This window comes from Halichoerus grypus, chromosome 14, assembly GCF_964656455.1.
Source record: "Halichoerus grypus chromosome 14, mHalGry1.hap1.1, whole genome shotgun sequence".
In the NCBI taxonomy this organism is placed as follows: domain Eukaryota; kingdom Metazoa; phylum Chordata; class Mammalia; order Carnivora; family Phocidae; genus Halichoerus; species Halichoerus grypus.
This window is the reverse complement of record NC_135725.1, coordinates 87,353,830-87,369,391: the sequence shown is the minus strand read 5'-3', so window position 1 is coordinate 87,369,391 and position 15,562 is coordinate 87,353,830. Positions and strand designations below refer to the sequence as shown.

The 15,562-nt window shown below is 58.0% G+C and overlaps 1 protein-coding gene across 1 annotated transcript; it reads left to right on the top strand.

Annotated features, from left to right (window-relative positions):
* Positions 1-318: 318 nt before the first annotated feature.
* Positions 319-1,921, top strand: IER5L (immediate early response 5 like). The gene has a single exon (XM_036110216.2). The coding sequence runs from the start codon at positions 526-528 to the stop codon at positions 1,741-1,743; it is 1,218 nt and encodes a 405-aa protein (XP_035966109.2). The 5' UTR covers positions 319-525; the 3' UTR covers positions 1,744-1,921.
* Positions 1,922-15,562: the final 13,641 nt, after the last annotated feature.

Sequence of the window (15,562 nt, the reverse complement as noted above, 5' to 3'; positions counted from 1 at the left end):
GAGGGCGGCTGCGGGCTCCAACGTGGCGGCTACGAGGCGACCCAGGGTGCACGCAGCGGCCCCAGCGGCTCCGAGTCCCGCGCCGCACGGCAGCCCCAGGAGAACATTCGAGGCAGCGGCGGCGTTGGAGGCCCGGGGTCCGTTCGGTATTTGAATAGCACAAAGGAACCGCCTTGGTCTGATTGGCTGGCCGAGTGGCCCCGGGGCGGGCAGCGCCTGTCACTCGGGAAGCTCCGGGTACTCCTATTGGCTCCTGAGGTGTGGGGCGGGGCCCGGACGCCCGGCTAAATAGCTGGGGCCGGGGCCGGCCGAGGCTCATTGCTTTGGCGCCGACTGGGGAGCACGAGCCCGCGGGTGGCGCGCAGCGCATGGTGGCGGCTCCTCTCGGAGCGCAGCCGACCCGCTGACCCGGGCTCCGTTTCCCCTGCCCAGCGCGCCCCGGCGACCGGCTGGAGGCCGAAACAACAGCAGCCTTAACAGCAGCAGCGGCCGCGGCTGCTCCGCCGCCACCGTCTCCGCGGGAGCATGGAGTGCGCCCTGGACGCCCAGAGCCTGATCAGCATCTCCCTGCGCAAGATCCACAGCTCCCGGACCCAGCGCGGCGGCATCAAGCTGCACAAGAACCTCCTGGTGTCCTACGTGCTCCGCAACGCGCGCCAGCTCTACCTGAGCGAGCGCTACGCCGAGCTCTACCGGCGCCAGCAGCAGCAGCAGCAGCAGCAGCAGCAGCCGCCCCACCACCAGCACCAGCACCTCGCGTACGCGGCGCCCGGCATGCCGGCCAGCGCGGCCGACTTCGGCCCGCTCCAACTTGGCGGCGGCGGGGACGCGGAGGCGCGCGAGCCGGCCGCCCGGCACCAGCTGCACCAGCTCCACCAGCTCCACCAGCTGCACCTCCAGCAGCAGCTGCACCAGCACCAGCACCCGGCGCCCAGGGGCTGCGCGGCGGCGGCGGCCGGGGCGCCCGCGGGTGGCGCGGGGGCGCTCTCGGAGCTGCCCGGGTGCGCCGCGCTCCAGCCGCCGCACGGCGCGCCCCACCGCGGGCAGCCCTTGGAGCCGCTGCAGCCGGGTCCTGCGCCGCTGCCGCCGCCCGCGCCCGCCGCGCTCTGCCCGCGGGACCCTCGCGCCTCGGCCGCCTGCTCCGCGCCCTCCGCGCCCCCAGCGGCCGCCCCTCAGGCCGCTGCTGGCGCCTCCCCGCCCGCCTCCCCGGCCCCCGCCTCCTCCCCAGGCTTCTACCGGGGCGCGTACCCGGCCCCCTCGGACTTCGGCGTGCACTGCAGCAGCCAGACCACCGTCCTGGACCTGGACACTCACGTGGTGACCACGGTGGAGAACGGCTACTTGCACCAGGACTGCTGCGCCTCCGCCCACTGCCCCTGCTGTGGCCAGGGCGCCCCAGGACCCGGCCTGGCGTCCGCCGCCGGCTGCAAGCGCAAGTATTACCCTGGCCAGGAGGAGGACGAAGACGACGAGGAGGACGCGGGCGACCTGGGAGCCGAACCCCCCGGGGGCGCCCCGTTCGCCCCCTGCAAGCGCGCCCGCTTCGAGGACTTCTGCCCGGACTCGTCCCCGGACGCGTCCAACATCTCAAACTTGATCTCCATCTTTGGCTCGGGCTTCTCGGGGCTGGTGAGCCGACAGCCGGACTCCTCCGAGCAGCCGCCGCCGCTCAACGGGCAGCTGTGCGCCAAGCAGGCGCTCGCCAGCCTCGGCGCCTGGACTCGAGCCATTGTCGCCTTCTAGGGACCCCCGAGGGCACGGGGACCCGGGGCCCCGCGGGGCTGGGGCCAGACAAAGACTCGGCCAAGGGGCGAGAGGAGGGAGCGAACGGGCGCCTGGCCACCCGGGGCTGAGCTGGGAGCGAGCAGGGGGAGGCGGCTGATGTTTTATAAATTGTAAAATAAAAAAAAAAAAAATCTAAGATCTTGGACTTTATTTTTGCAGAGAGAAAAAGCGCCTATTTAAGTATGCTTTGTGTTTCTCCTACTCTTTTTTTTTTTTTTTTTTCTTTTTATTGTAGTGATTGCAGTGGTGTTTAGCGAGGAGACAGCCACGTGAGGGAGGGCTGCTGCCCGGAGGAGGTGCCGGGCAGCCGGGGGCGAGGCAGGGCGCCGGGGCTGCCGGGGCGCGCCGGGCACGCAGCGCAGGAGGGCGCGGGGCCCGGGACGCCGATTCCAATCAGTTGTCAGACCCAGGAAGCCCGGCGCTCGGTTCTCCCGAGTCCCTCCATGGGGTGAGGAATGGGTCTTGTGAAATCCTGAGCAAAAACAAAGGCAAACTCTCTATCTCCGAAAGGGACGTTTGGGTCACATTTCCTCTCTGGGGGCGGCCTCCAAAGTTCTCAAAATGAGAAGGCAGAAATGAAAACACTTCAACTTTTTTTTTTCTTTCTTTCCCGGGGCGGGTGTCTTGAACCCCTCCTCTCCCCGCCCCTCTGGCTTCGCTCTCTTCCCCTCCTCCACCCGTCTCCCGGACTCGGGGGTGGCGCCCGACACCCCGACACTCCCGGACACCGTTTGGGGAAGGGGTGGGGGGCGGGCACGGCGGACTACATTTCCCATCATGCCCAGCACTGCGGTCCTCACTAAACAAAAAAGGAAGTCGATTCCTTCACCTGGATCCCCGGCGGCCCCGAGGGAGGGAGGGGCCGGGACCGCCGACTGCGTTGGAGACTTTTCACTAAGTTCCCGGTCAGATGTGGTGTTTGTGTGTGTGCTTCTAAGTTGCACTGTCCTGGTTGAGGCTTCGGTTGCATTTCATGAAACCAGCATTGTTCGAGGCTGTGAGAACCCTGTCCTGTGTCTTCAGCTCGATAGATTTTGTTTAATTTAAAGCCTTTTGTTGTAAAAAGGTGGGGTTCATCTGCAGCCCCTCTGGTTCTCTGCCATCAGCACCATGTGGACTCCAAAACAAGTTGCCAACCCTTCCTTTCTTGGCCCTTCTCCCTCATTCTTCTGTATTTTTGTGCATACTGAATTGTATATCACCGGGTAAAACTGTTCAGATGATTTGTTTAAATTTATAATCTTAATAAAAAGTCGATTATAGAGGATGGTGGTGTCTTGTTTTCGGATAGGCCCGGAGGTGGTGGGGAGAACAGGGGGAGGTAGGGAGAGACCCCTACCCCCATGCAAATCTCAGCTCTCCGGGGCCTGGGCGGGCTGGATCTGCCCACATCCGCAGGGCCGGGGGTGGGAGCGGGATTGGGAGTGGGGGAATGTTGGTTGCTGGGGATGCAGCTACTGCTGTAGGCCTCCCGGGCCGCCCTCCCCAGAGGGGCCTGCCCCCCACGGGAACGGCCACCCCCGGGGTCTCCAGCAGGAAGCCAAGCCTGCCTTCAGCACATTTCCTGCCCAGCCAGGGGCGCAGGGCCTGGTCGGCCTCAAGTCTGAGCTCTCTGCGGCCGGGGAAAGCAGCCGAGGGACGCCGGGGGGCTTCTGGGCCACCCACGCTCCCCGCCCCGCGCCTCCGCCCGCTCGTCCGCACGTCTCGGGCTGCAACTTGGGGAAGTTTTTTCCTTTTCCTTTTTTTTTTTTTTTTTAAGTTGAGTTTGTTATCACTGCTCGGTGCCACTTGGTGGTGTGCTGGCGGCGTCTCCCTCCCTCCTCGCGCCCCTCCCCTCTCCCTCCCTCCTCCCTCCCGCCCGCCTCTCTTCCCTCCCCAGTGGATGGAGGCAGGAAGGCTCCAGGCGCGCTCTCCCCTCTGACCACCTACGGAATGACCTCAGAATGGGAGAATGTGCCAAGGCCCCGAGGAAGCTCGCGTTCTACCCACTGGAACCAAATTCACATCTGGAGCCGTGGCTCAAGCCCGCGGGCGCGCGGGGTGGTTCCAGCTTTGCAAATAGGGGATAGGGAAGAAAGCCTGAAGGGAAAAAAAAAAAAAAAAAAAGGCAAGAAAGAAAAGGGGAAAAAAAAAGGCAAAGTGGCAGCTTGCTCTGTTTGTTTGACAGTGTCTCTCGGTGGCCCTCTGTCTCTGACCGTCTCCCCAGTGTTCCCGCGCTCGCTTTCTCACCCCTGCGCTCCCCTTTCCGGCGCAAGCCACCCCGCAGGACGACTCGCGCCCCCCGCTCCGCCTTCATGCCTCCAGCAGCGACCGGAGGGGCCGCCGCCGAGAGGCCCCACCCCAGACTGAGAGGAGGACGCCTGCCAGTCCCAGGGGCCCGCTCGGCTCCGGGTCCCCGTGTCGTGCGAGGCTTAGTACTCGGGGACACTCCAGAGCGCGGGGGGCCGCGAAGGTCCGCGATGGGGGTGGGGAAGAGAAAGACTACGGAGGCGTGAGTTACGGGGAGGAACGGCACCTTCACCCGCCGCCCCCCCCCACAAGGGCTGTTTTCTCGGCCTCCCACGGGAAGAGTCTGGAGCTGCTGGGGAGGGGGAACAGTGTGTCTCCCCGCTCCCCATTTTTTCCCTGCAAGTACGAGGAATAGCTATTTAATGCACGGTTTTGCTTCAATCCACCAAGCCAGTTGCCAGAGCTCCCCCTAGCGCCACTTCCCGGGCGCTGCAGCGGCTGCGACTGGGAGTGGGCGAGGCACAGCCCGGGGCGGCGGGGCTGCGGCGGGGGGCCAGCTCTGCGCCCACCTGGGGCGCAGCGTCGCGTCCGATCCAGCCCCGGCTGGAGCGGGAGCCCGGGGCCACGTGCGTCCCCATTCCAGGCCTGCGTCGAGGAGGGGGCACGTGGTCTGTCGCCTTTGTTGGGAGCGCCGACCTGGGCACAGGAAGGGACCGGCCAAAGGGCTTGGGATCCCCCCATACGTCGCCCGGATGCCTACGGCAGAGGAGTGTGGGTGGTAAGCTGCTAAATAAGAGCTCTGAACCCAGCAGGACCCCGGGACCTGCGTTCCCCACCCTTTTGCCAGGCTAATGAGCTTCAGCAATGCCAGGAGACTCAGGCACATTGGGATCTAATTGGCGGAGGGATGGGAATGGAGGGCTCTGAGAGCATCCAAAAGGGAGGTACCCTTCCCCCTTCCCCCGTTATCTTTTCAGGGCCCAGACGTCCACGCAGAGGGTTAATGCCCTGACCATAATAATACGCAGTGACCCAAAACACAACCCACTGGCCATCTACATCACACGCTAAGACATTCCGTACAAAACAGGAACACAGGCACTTGCTGCTATGCTGCATATCACACGGGGGCCACACCCGGCCACACTGTCCCCAACACAAGACACTCTAAGCAGCATCTTCATTCCACTCAAACCCCTAGGGTATCGCACAGCACGCAGCATGCCCGCCCAGAACATCCTGAGAGACTAATATTCCTGTGCATAGCACAAGGGAAAGGCTGGGGGGTGGGGGTGGTGGAGGATTCCTGGCCATGACAGTCCTCGGAAAGATGGAAGGGGGCAGGCACTCAGTCCATCCAGAAGTCCGTAGACCCTGACCCACAGACAAACCCCTCTTTCTCCAGTAAAAAGACCAAGCCAGACCCCACAAGAGCCCCCAGGCAGGAGTTGGGATGCTGGAGGTAGGGAGAAGAGAAGAGATTGGGGGACCCAGGGAGTGGTGGGGGGAGCTTCCAGAGGACAGCAGCTCTGGAAGCCAGAACTCACTCATCCCATCCCCCCAGATTAACCAGCACTATCACCACCACCACCACCCCTCTCACACACACCACACACACACACATTTCCCCCAGCTCCTAGAACACCGCAGGTCCTGCTGCCCTTGATACATGGTGTAGGGTTGAGCCAGGCTCCAAGCTGTGCTCCCAGCAATGTGGGGCTACTGGGATGACAGCCCGGATCCTCAGGGAGCTGCAGGCTGCCCTCCAGAGAAGCCAGGGGCTGGGGATGCCCTGGGTTCCCATGAGAGCCACTGTGCAGGGCGCTAAGATCTGAGTGCTTTTATCAAGTGATTGTGTGTGTGCACGTGTGTGTGTCCATGGTGTTCCTCTGGTGCAGGGCATGCACACCAAGAGCTGTGTCTTTCTGCATCCCCACTCACTGGCCACATATATTTACAGAGCACCCACTTGGTGCCCAGCCTGTGCAGAGCACTGAGCTGACCATTGCAAAAGATACAGCAAATAAAAGAAGAGCAAATCCCTCTTTGTGGACTCACTCATTTGATTTTCTCTGAGATAGTTACTATTAGCATCCTTGTTTTAGAAATGAGAAAACTTGCCCAAAGTCACACAGTTAAGAAGTGGCCAGTCTTCCTATTGGAGTGCAGAGTCTAGTGGGGAGGAATTTATAATATATTACACCGTGAGCCGGCAAAGGGCCCTGATGCGGTCTAAACAGTAACATTGATAAGTTCCAGCTGAGCCTCACCTAGCAGGTTGGGCGCACCCCCCTCCTACCACTTCATTGCTTTGTGCTCTGGGACCCTGGGCAGTGCATCGACGGACACACAGGACCCACCTGTGTGTCTGTGTCCCACCCCGCCCAGGGCAGGGACTGACCTAGTCCTGGTATTTTTCAGGACCCTTAGGGTAGGGGACAGCAACCTTACTGGAACCAGCTTGGGCAAAAGGTGGTTAGAGATGACCACTCCCCTCCTGCAGACCCACTTCACACAGCTGTAGACGGCAGCTCCTGGCTTCGCATCTCGTAGGTTTGCCACCCAACAGGGACTGTCCTCTTCTCTTATTCTTAACTGAGAAAATCTCAAGGAAGGATGCTGTCACATCCCAAGCCTGTGTCCTGTGCCAAACCTCTGGCTAGGGTTGGAGGGTAGTTGGAGACCCAGGGCACAGGCATGGCAGCTTCGGGGCATGGTGAGTAAGTGTAGCCAACACAGCTCTGAGGAAGGAAGGTTCTCCTTGCTCCTAGCCAGGATAACGAGGCTCCAGGGCCATCTGGTACCTCCCAGGTTTGCCACTCAGGCAAGGGGAGGGGAGGCTGCGGCCCCCAGGACAGGGGCGGGGTTCTCCCAGCAGGCTCCATGGCAGGGATAGTGACAAGGGCCACTGGGCTGCAGCTCTTATGTGGCCCCAGAAGGCACTCCCAGATACAACAGCAAAGGCTTTGGGAGGGGGAAGCCGGGGTGATGAAGGGTGCTGGCCAGCGGGATGGAGAGGGAGGGGCCATGCCCAGGTTGTCGTGCCCACCTTTGTACCCCCAGCTGGTGCGGTCTGGGGACATCTGGGGTACAGGTAACATTATCTCTTCTCATGTGCAGGTCAAAAAAGGCTGACTAGGAGCTCTAAAATACTAGCAATTATTACTAGGTGGGGACTTTCCAGACGACCTTTGCTTGGTCATTCATACATTTCCATATTAACCAAATTTTCTGCAATGAGCATGCATCACTCTTCTATTTAGAAGAAAAAATGAACACTACATTTTTCTGTGCCGTGACAGGCGCTGTAATCGACGTACAGCCTGTTTACAGAGCGGGGGAGGGGGTGCAGCTCTATTCAACCTGTCTGGGGCAGGCTCAGCCCCTGAGAAACAGAATACACACCAAAAAGCCTCGATTCACCAGAATTCAGCCTCCTGCACTCTGTCTTTGTTAAAAGAAGCATGAGACAAAACGACAGCTCATCTCGAGGATGTTGTTGAGGAGGCATTCTAGAGGGAGTCTTGTTCATTCTCACCTCTGACCCTGGCCCAGCTCCGCCCAGTCCTACCCATCCATCATCACCGAATGATTTGCTCTGAGTTGCTAGATTACCTGGCCAGGAGGGGAGTAAGAGGCAAATGTGCTTGGGAGAGGTTTTCAGCAACTTAGGCTGAAACCAAAGAGCAAGTTGCAAAGCTCAACCCAAAGAACACTGGATTAGGAGTCTGGACACAGAGTGGCAGGTTCTGGCTCAGCCAGAGGCCTACCTACCTTGACACCTGGGCTGAGTCATGTTCCTCGCAGGCCCACATTCCCTCACCTGTTGAGACAGAGCAAGATGAGAGAAGTCCCCAAAGTGGAAAAAGTAGCCATAGCTTCCAGCCTTCTGATGATCTGAGGCTTTATGTCCAATCACAGTAAGAAAAATGCGGAGGTAATTATCAGATTCCGCATCTACCTGTGAGCATGGTCATCTGCCTATCGCACTCACTCATTCAAGAAATCCATGCACTCAGGGGCGCCTGGGGGGCACAGTCGGTTAAGCATCCAACTCTTGGTTTCAGCTCAGGTTCTGATCTCCGGGTGGTGAGAGCCCCGCATAGGGCTCCGCCTGGAGCCCTGCAGTGGGCTCCGTGCCAGGTGTGGAGTCTGCTTAAAATTCTCTCTCCCTCTCCCTCTGCCCCTCCTGCTCATTTTCTCTCTCTCTCTCTCTCTCTCTAAAATAAATAAGTAAATCTTAAAAAGAAAAGAAAGAAATCCATGCATTCCAGACATTCAAATATTTATCGAGTACCTCTAGGTGCCAGGCACTGTGCTGGGCACCGAAGATGCAGCCATGAACGAGACCGACAAGGGCCCTGCCCTCATGGAGCTTACATTCTAGCAGGGGAGACAGGCTATAAGCAAAGGAACAAATAAACATTAAGTTAAGTGCCACAGGAACTAGGACTAGGGAGAAGGGGGTGGTCGGATTTGGTGGTCACACAAGGCGACAAGGTTTCAGCTGAGACCTGGACAGCTCAGCTCTATTCGTCAGGATAAGATAGGCTCTGCTGTCGTAACGAATTAATCCCCAAATCTCAGAGATTTAACACAACGGAGATCGAGTTCTTGACCACACAACGTCCAGCTAAACTGACAACTCTCAGGGGCTACTGTCCTCTGAGAGGTGACTGGGTGATTCAGGAGTAGAGTCCCGCCATCGGGAGGTGACTCCCCTCACTTCTACTTGCAGCCCATGGGCTGGGAAGGTGATGTGAAACACAGGTGGGGGGCGCTAGAATTCTCTACCACCAGCAGCTGGACAAACAACAGTGGAAGGAGGACCTTTTTCTTTTTTGGTCTTTCCATAATTGGCACTCGTGTTTTCAAAAAGGTTAATCTCCAGGAAGGTATCTTTAGGGCCTGGTTATGCCTGACGGTCAACATTTACTCAGTGTGTGTTTAACAGTTTCATTCAGGACATATGCTTGGAGATTGAATGGATGGATGGACGGATGGATGGCTGAGTGAATGGGCTGTTTGTCCATTCCAAGGAGTGGTTTAAAGGCGAAAGAGTGAGGTGCCTGGGTGGCTTAGTTGGTTAAGCGTCTGCCTTCGGCTCGGGTCAGGATCCCAGGGTCCTGGGATCAAGGCCCATGTCAGGGTCCCTGCTCAGCGGTGTGTTCGAGGACCAGGAACATGGCTGGCGTGGCTGAGGCAGAGGGCAAGGGGGAGAGTGGCGAGAGTTGGGACCAGAAGGGAAGGCAGGGAGAGGAGGATGCAGTTATGACCCATGGAGGAACCTCGAGCCGTGTCTGGCACACAGCAGAGCACTCAAGAAATGGTAGCGATTACTGGTGTTCTAGGAACTTCCTTCCTTTCCCCAGGTCAGTGGGGGGAGGGTGTCTGGCGGGCAGAGGGAGGAGACGAACCAGTACAACCACGGTCTGGGCCAGCTGCCCCAACCAGTTTCCCTGGTCATGCTGGGCAGGCTGGGGCTCCAGGCCAATTGGAGCTCTGTCCCTCTCTGCCTAATGGCTTGAACCCCATAGACACACCCATCCAAGGGACCCTCAGCAAAGAGGGATGGTGGGAGGGTCGTCCCAGTGCTGCACGAGGGGATATGTGGCATCCCCTCCCTATAAGTTGTAATATCAGATGAGCAAAGGTGGATCAGCACACATAAGGCAAGCAACAGAGGGCTCCCCGGGACCACCCCCACTGGGGGTGCCTGTCCAAAGCCCAGCCCCGTGGTTCCAAGCTCAGCCTCCATTGTCACCCAGACCTGAGTGCGAAGTAGACTCTGCCACTTTCTAGGTGACAACAGGCTCTTCACTTCCCTCTCCAGCCCTCCAGGCCCTTGTCTACAAAATGAGGATGCGCATGAGTACTCACCCGAGCGGCGAGCCTTGTGCAGCACCACACGGGGCATACAGTAGGTGCCCAATAAATGAGAGTTCTGATATTGTCACCCGTCAGCTCTGCCCAGATAATAAATCTTCACTGCAAACTACAGGACCGTTTTTCTACTGACTCTCTCCTGTTGAACAAAATTGATGACCAAAAAAGTAAGAAGATGCACCTTCTTCCAGAGAGATCCAATGAAGATCTGTTTTACTCTGGGGCTGGGGAAGGAGGGCGGAGGAAGTGCCCTATGAACGCTGTTGGATTTTTTTTTTTTTTTCTTTTTTGGTCTTTCCATAATTGGCACTCGTGTTTTCAAAAAGGTTAATCTCCAGGAAGGTGTCTGGGTATCTTTAGGGCTTGGTTATGCCTGGCAGTCAACATTTACTCAGTGTGTGTTTAACAGTTTCATTCCGGACATATGCTTGGAGATTGAATGGATGGATGGACGGATGGATGGCTGAGTGAATGGGCTGTTTGTCCATTCCAAGGAGTGGTTTAAAGGCGAAAGAGTGCGGTGCCTGGGTGGCTTAGTTGGTTAAGTGTCTGCCTTCGGCTCAGGTCAGGATCCCAGGGTCCTGGGATCAAGCCCCATGTCAGGGTCCCTGCTCAGTGGGAAGCCTGCTTCTCCCTCTGCCTCTGCTTGCCCGCCCCCTGCTTGTTCTCTCTCTCTCTCTGTCAAATAAATAAATAAAATCTTTAAAAAAAATAAAGGCAAAACCGTTGGTGAGAGATTACTTGCCTGCCTTCCCCAAGTCAGGCCCTTCCCACCTCCTTCCCCTTTAGTCTCTAACTCCTCCCCCTTCTTTCCTGAAGTTTCTCGAACATTCCCATGCACCCTTCCCACATTTATTCTGCCCCCCCCCCCGGCCCCCAGTTGCCCTCCAGGGCACTACACACACACACACACACATACCCCAGGTGGAACTTGAGGTCCTCCTTCAACATCCACATCACCCAGCCTGGGGAATGCTGGGAAGGCCGAGGAATAAGCTTTCCTTTCTCCCGGGAAAGAACTGGGGGTCTGAGACACATAAACGACCTGGCTGAGAACAGAAGAGGTCCACGTGGGGAGGGCAGTTAGATCTCTGACCTGCAGACATCCCAACTGGATGGACAGTTATAAAACTGTTTTAAGTCCGGAAGGGAATCCAGATAGCCAGGTTGCCAGGCCTGGATCCTCCCCTCTGTGGGTCCTGCAGCATTCAGGCCTCTGAAACTCAACTACAGTGGGCTTGAGCAGAGAAGACATTAGCCAGCTCAGGAACTGGGAAGTCCATGGGGTTTAGCCGTGGGCACAGCTGGACCCAAAGGCTTACATGATGTCACCCAGGCTTGCTCGCTGTCTCTGGGTGCTTCCTGTCTCTCCTTGGCCTCTCCCGAGGTTTGCTCTGAGGCGTGAGCGAGATGGCTACCGGCCAGGCCCAGCTTCACGGGCCTGTGACCAAGTGCAGTCACCCAGGGCCTCACGTTCAAAGGACCCCGTGCTTGGGGTTGAACGCTCTGCAGCTGCTGTCTTGAAATCCATAACCGCTTGTCTTTGAATCTGTGTTTTGTGAGTGAAATCTGATGGGACAATGGAGCATGCGCCGAGGACCTGGAGCTCCAAGCCATGTACTATTCTGCCTCTTGCCACCTCTCTGCCTCCCTGGGATGGGGTCTCAGCTCTCCCCCTACCCCTGGCACCCTGGCCCTGCCTAGCCTCCCCCTCCTCGTGACCGCTGCCACCTTCCATCCTGGGCACAGGCACAGGGAGGGTTGGGGACAGGGTATCACAGGGCAAGCCAGCAGCCATCAGCCCTGGATTGGCAACACCACTGCCTGTCTGGCAGGCAGCCAGAGACCCTGTCTAGGCAGGGGCGAGCCTGTCACCTACCCCCATCCAGGGCCTGAGACCCCCGGATCACCTCTGCTGTAGGTTGAGGTGGGGGCCTGCAGGAAGGGAAGGCGCCTGGTCATCTTTTCCAGGCCCCACCCCTAGGCCAGGGCTAGAGACTGGCAGTGCGTGGGAGGGGTAATTCAGCAACTGTCAGGCCCAAGGGAGCAAGGGAGCATGCACTTGGGGTACCCATGGCAGGACTGGAGCCTGCAGTATCCCCAAGCCCAAAAGCACTCCCTCGGCCAGCTCTGGGTGGCAGAGGACCCACTCTTCCTCCTCCTCCTCCTGTAACCTTCTTGAGTGCTCTGTGTTTGTCTTTTCTGGCCCGCTCCAGGCACCCTCAGGGACAAGCCACACAATAAAAATTGTATAATTTGGGGGATTCTGCAAAGGAATGAAAGGCTCTGACATTTGCATTTAAAACTGGTATTGCGCAATATAGGGAGGCATGGTAAAATTCATGCTAATCATTTAAACATTTTTATTTTTCTTTACTTAGAATGACATTCAACAGCAAATAAAAAACACCATGACAAGTGGAGTGCGAGCCTGTAGAAGGAAGTACCAGCATTCTATGTACTCTTAATGGCACTTTTTCCTGCTTTTTGAGCAAGGGGCCCTGCATTTTCTTTGGGCACTGGGCCCCGCAATGACGCAGCTGGTCCGGCCACTAGCATCCCCAGGACAACACTGTCCCAGCTTAGCAACCCTGGCAGAAGGGGCATCTATCCAATAGCTCCCAAAAGGAGGTACCATGGATCGTACTCAAGGCCACAGCCTGGGTCACATGTTCATTCCTGAGCCAATCACAGCAGATGAGGAGGCGGGGGCGTGTCCCGATTGGCCAGGTCTGGGCGTGTGTCCATCCCTAAGAGTAGGGATTGGCCAGCCGGCCTCAGTCCTTACCAGTGGGTTCTCCGTGGGGAAGAGGGATTCTATTCCCAGAGGAGTGGGGGCTGCCTAGTCACCAACCGCCAATGTCCTTCCTCTACACACTCCTCATGCTTAGTTTAAAAAATAAAAAACAGGGGCACCTGGTTGGCTCAGTCACTGGTAGAGCACGCAGCTCTTGATCTTGGGGTTGTGAGTTAGAGCCCCACGTTGGGTGTAGACATTACTTAAAAAAATAAATAAATAAAATCTTAAAAAAAAAAAATAAAGAAAAGAAAACAGCTGGGCAGAGCAATTTGGTTCCACTGTCCTAGCTCTTATCTCTCCAGTGTCCTTTGCTGGGTCCTTCTCCCCTTCCTTGAAATGCCGGGGAGGCCCTGGGTTCTGGTCTTTATTCCCTTCTCCTTCCCTGCCACCTTCTCCTGGACAAGCTCATGTAGTCCCATCAACCCCTTGACAACTCTGTCCCCAGCTGGGACCTCGATGCTGAATGTGGCTCAGGGGTCCCAACCCCACTTGACCTCTCCTCTTGGGGTCCCGGGCATATCAGAACTTCCCTGTCTCAACCCAGACCCCTGAGAGCTCCCCCACGCCTGCGTCTCCCTCAGTCTTTCCCATCCAGTCAATGGGGCCACCCACCAACAAGTTGCTCCAGCCCCAAACCCTAGAACATCTGGACCCCTTTTTCCCATAAACTCATGTCCAGTCCTGCCCTCAACCCCTGGCAGCTCTCCTTCAGAAGAGATTCCCACCTGCCTTCTCCCTCTCCTCCCAGGCCCCTGGTGCCTGGATGACTGCCTGTGCTAACCCGCTCGCTGCCTCCCACCTCCTCCCTCTCGCCTTCCAACTGTCCCGCTTCCATTTGAAAACCTTTAAGTCAGATCACGGGATCACGGCACCGCCCAACTCAAAACTTGCCAGGAGTGAAATCATTGAAAACCGGTTGGGGAGGGGCAGAGGTCATTGGGCACCGCCGCCCCAGCCCAGCAGCCCTTGCGCTCAGCCCCCCACTTTCCGTGAGTTGGGGTGCTCCCGCATCCTGCAGCATGTCCTTCTCTCAGCCCTCTCCTGGCTAACTCTCTCTCCCTCGGGTCTCTGCCCCAGTGTCGCCCTGACTACCCATCTACATTTGTCCCCCTCTACCACCCGCGTTCTTCTCGGAGCCCTTGTGGCTGGCTGACGGCTCACTGTCCGTTCCTTTGCACACTCATCTGTCTCCTCACTGGAATGTAAACTCCACCAGCCAGGGAGTTCACCGGCTCACTGCATCTGGAAAGAACGGTGCCTGGCACATAGTAGGTGCTCAATAAAGTGCTGTTGGTGGAATGACCCCCCCCCCTCCTGGTGGGGTCAGGCAGGCATGGGGAAGGTGGCTATGAATGAGCTCTGGCCCCCATCAGTGCAACAGAGGAGGCCCCCCGGGGAGGCCTGGAGGCAGAGAGGAGGCCAGCAAGGTGGGGGGCTGACTGTTTCCAGGGGGATGGGGAGTTTCAGTGCAGGATGGACACTTGCCCTGCTATGTCGGGGGTGGGGGCGTCTCTGCATCACCAAAAGCAGGGCAGCTCCTGCTCGGTGTCTCTCCTTCCTGCTCCGCCTCTCTGCCCTTGGGGGCGGGGGGTCTCCATTAAACCCAGCCTACCCAAGGCCAAGTCCACGTGGTCTGCCTCGATGGTGCTGCCTGAGCTTAGCAGTGAACCACAGAACCACAAAACCTGGGAGCCTGGGACACTGGGAAGTCATCCTGCCAGGCTGGCTCTCCGTGGGGCCCCGGAGCTCCCGCCCTGGAGCCGGGGGAGGGACGACCTGCACCCGGGGCTCCATCCAGCACCTGTTGTCCAGGGTCCTAGGATGACTCCAAGGAGTTCATTCATCCGTTCATTCATTCATTCACTCAGGTATTGGGCACCTGCCCGCTGTGGGGCAGTCACTGTTCCAGGCACTGGAGATTCAGTGGTGACCACAATAAACCTGCTTCCTGCCCTCCAACCGAGCTTACATCCTATTGAGAGAAGGGATGATAACCAAGTAAGCAAATCAATAGATAATAAGTTCCGATCACACTGAGTGTCATACAGGCAACTAGAACAGAGGGCAGGGTGGAGAACAGCTGGCCTGGTGGAGGCTCCCTCAGCAGCAACTCAGAGAAAGCAGGGAGGGCCCCTTGGAGGTGGTGGCATCTGAGCTGAGCCCTGAACAACCAGACAGAACCCCTGCTCACCGTGAGACCCAAGCGATCCAAGCGGAGGAAACAGCAGGCACAAAGGCCCTGGGGCAGGAATGAGCTTGGCATCTGAGAGGGCCAGGGAGAGAGCAGTGTGACTGGAGGGCAGGAAGCAGGGGGAGGGTACAAGGGATCGGAGGAGTCAGATAACGTGGTGGACTGTTGTGCCAGCAGTGAGAATACGATGGGACTTAACTTCGAGCAGCTCAGTGTGGAACCGGGGTTTGGAGGGCGGAGTGGAGTCAGGAGACCAGAGAGGAGGCTGCCACACTGGTCCAGTAAGAGCTGACAGTGGCTGAGATCGAGGCGGCCACAGTGCGGGTAAGAGAGGTGGGCAGATTAGGGTTACACTTTGGAGAGGGACCCGGTAGGACCTGTCTGCGGGTTGAATTTGGAGAATGAAGGAGAGGCTAATGCGTGGATTTGGGGCCTGATGGAGGCTGTCCACTCAGACGGGCTGCCCGGACTTGGAGGACAACCGGGAGCGCACTGGCCAATAAGCAATTTCCACTAGAGCAGAGAGGTCTTCCTCTTGCCCAGCTGGAAGTGACTTGTCATGCTGATGTAGGAGGCACGTCAGACAAACTCAGTTTCCATCCTGACTCACGGGGTGAGCTGGAGACCTCGCGCCATCCCCCCCACCGGCCCCCCATTTCCTCTTCTGTACA

Coding starts and splice junctions, on each gene's coding strand:
- IER5L (XM_036110216.2), top strand. CDS start 526: ATGGAGTGCGCCCTGGACGCCCAGAGCCTGATCAGCATCTCCCTGCGC.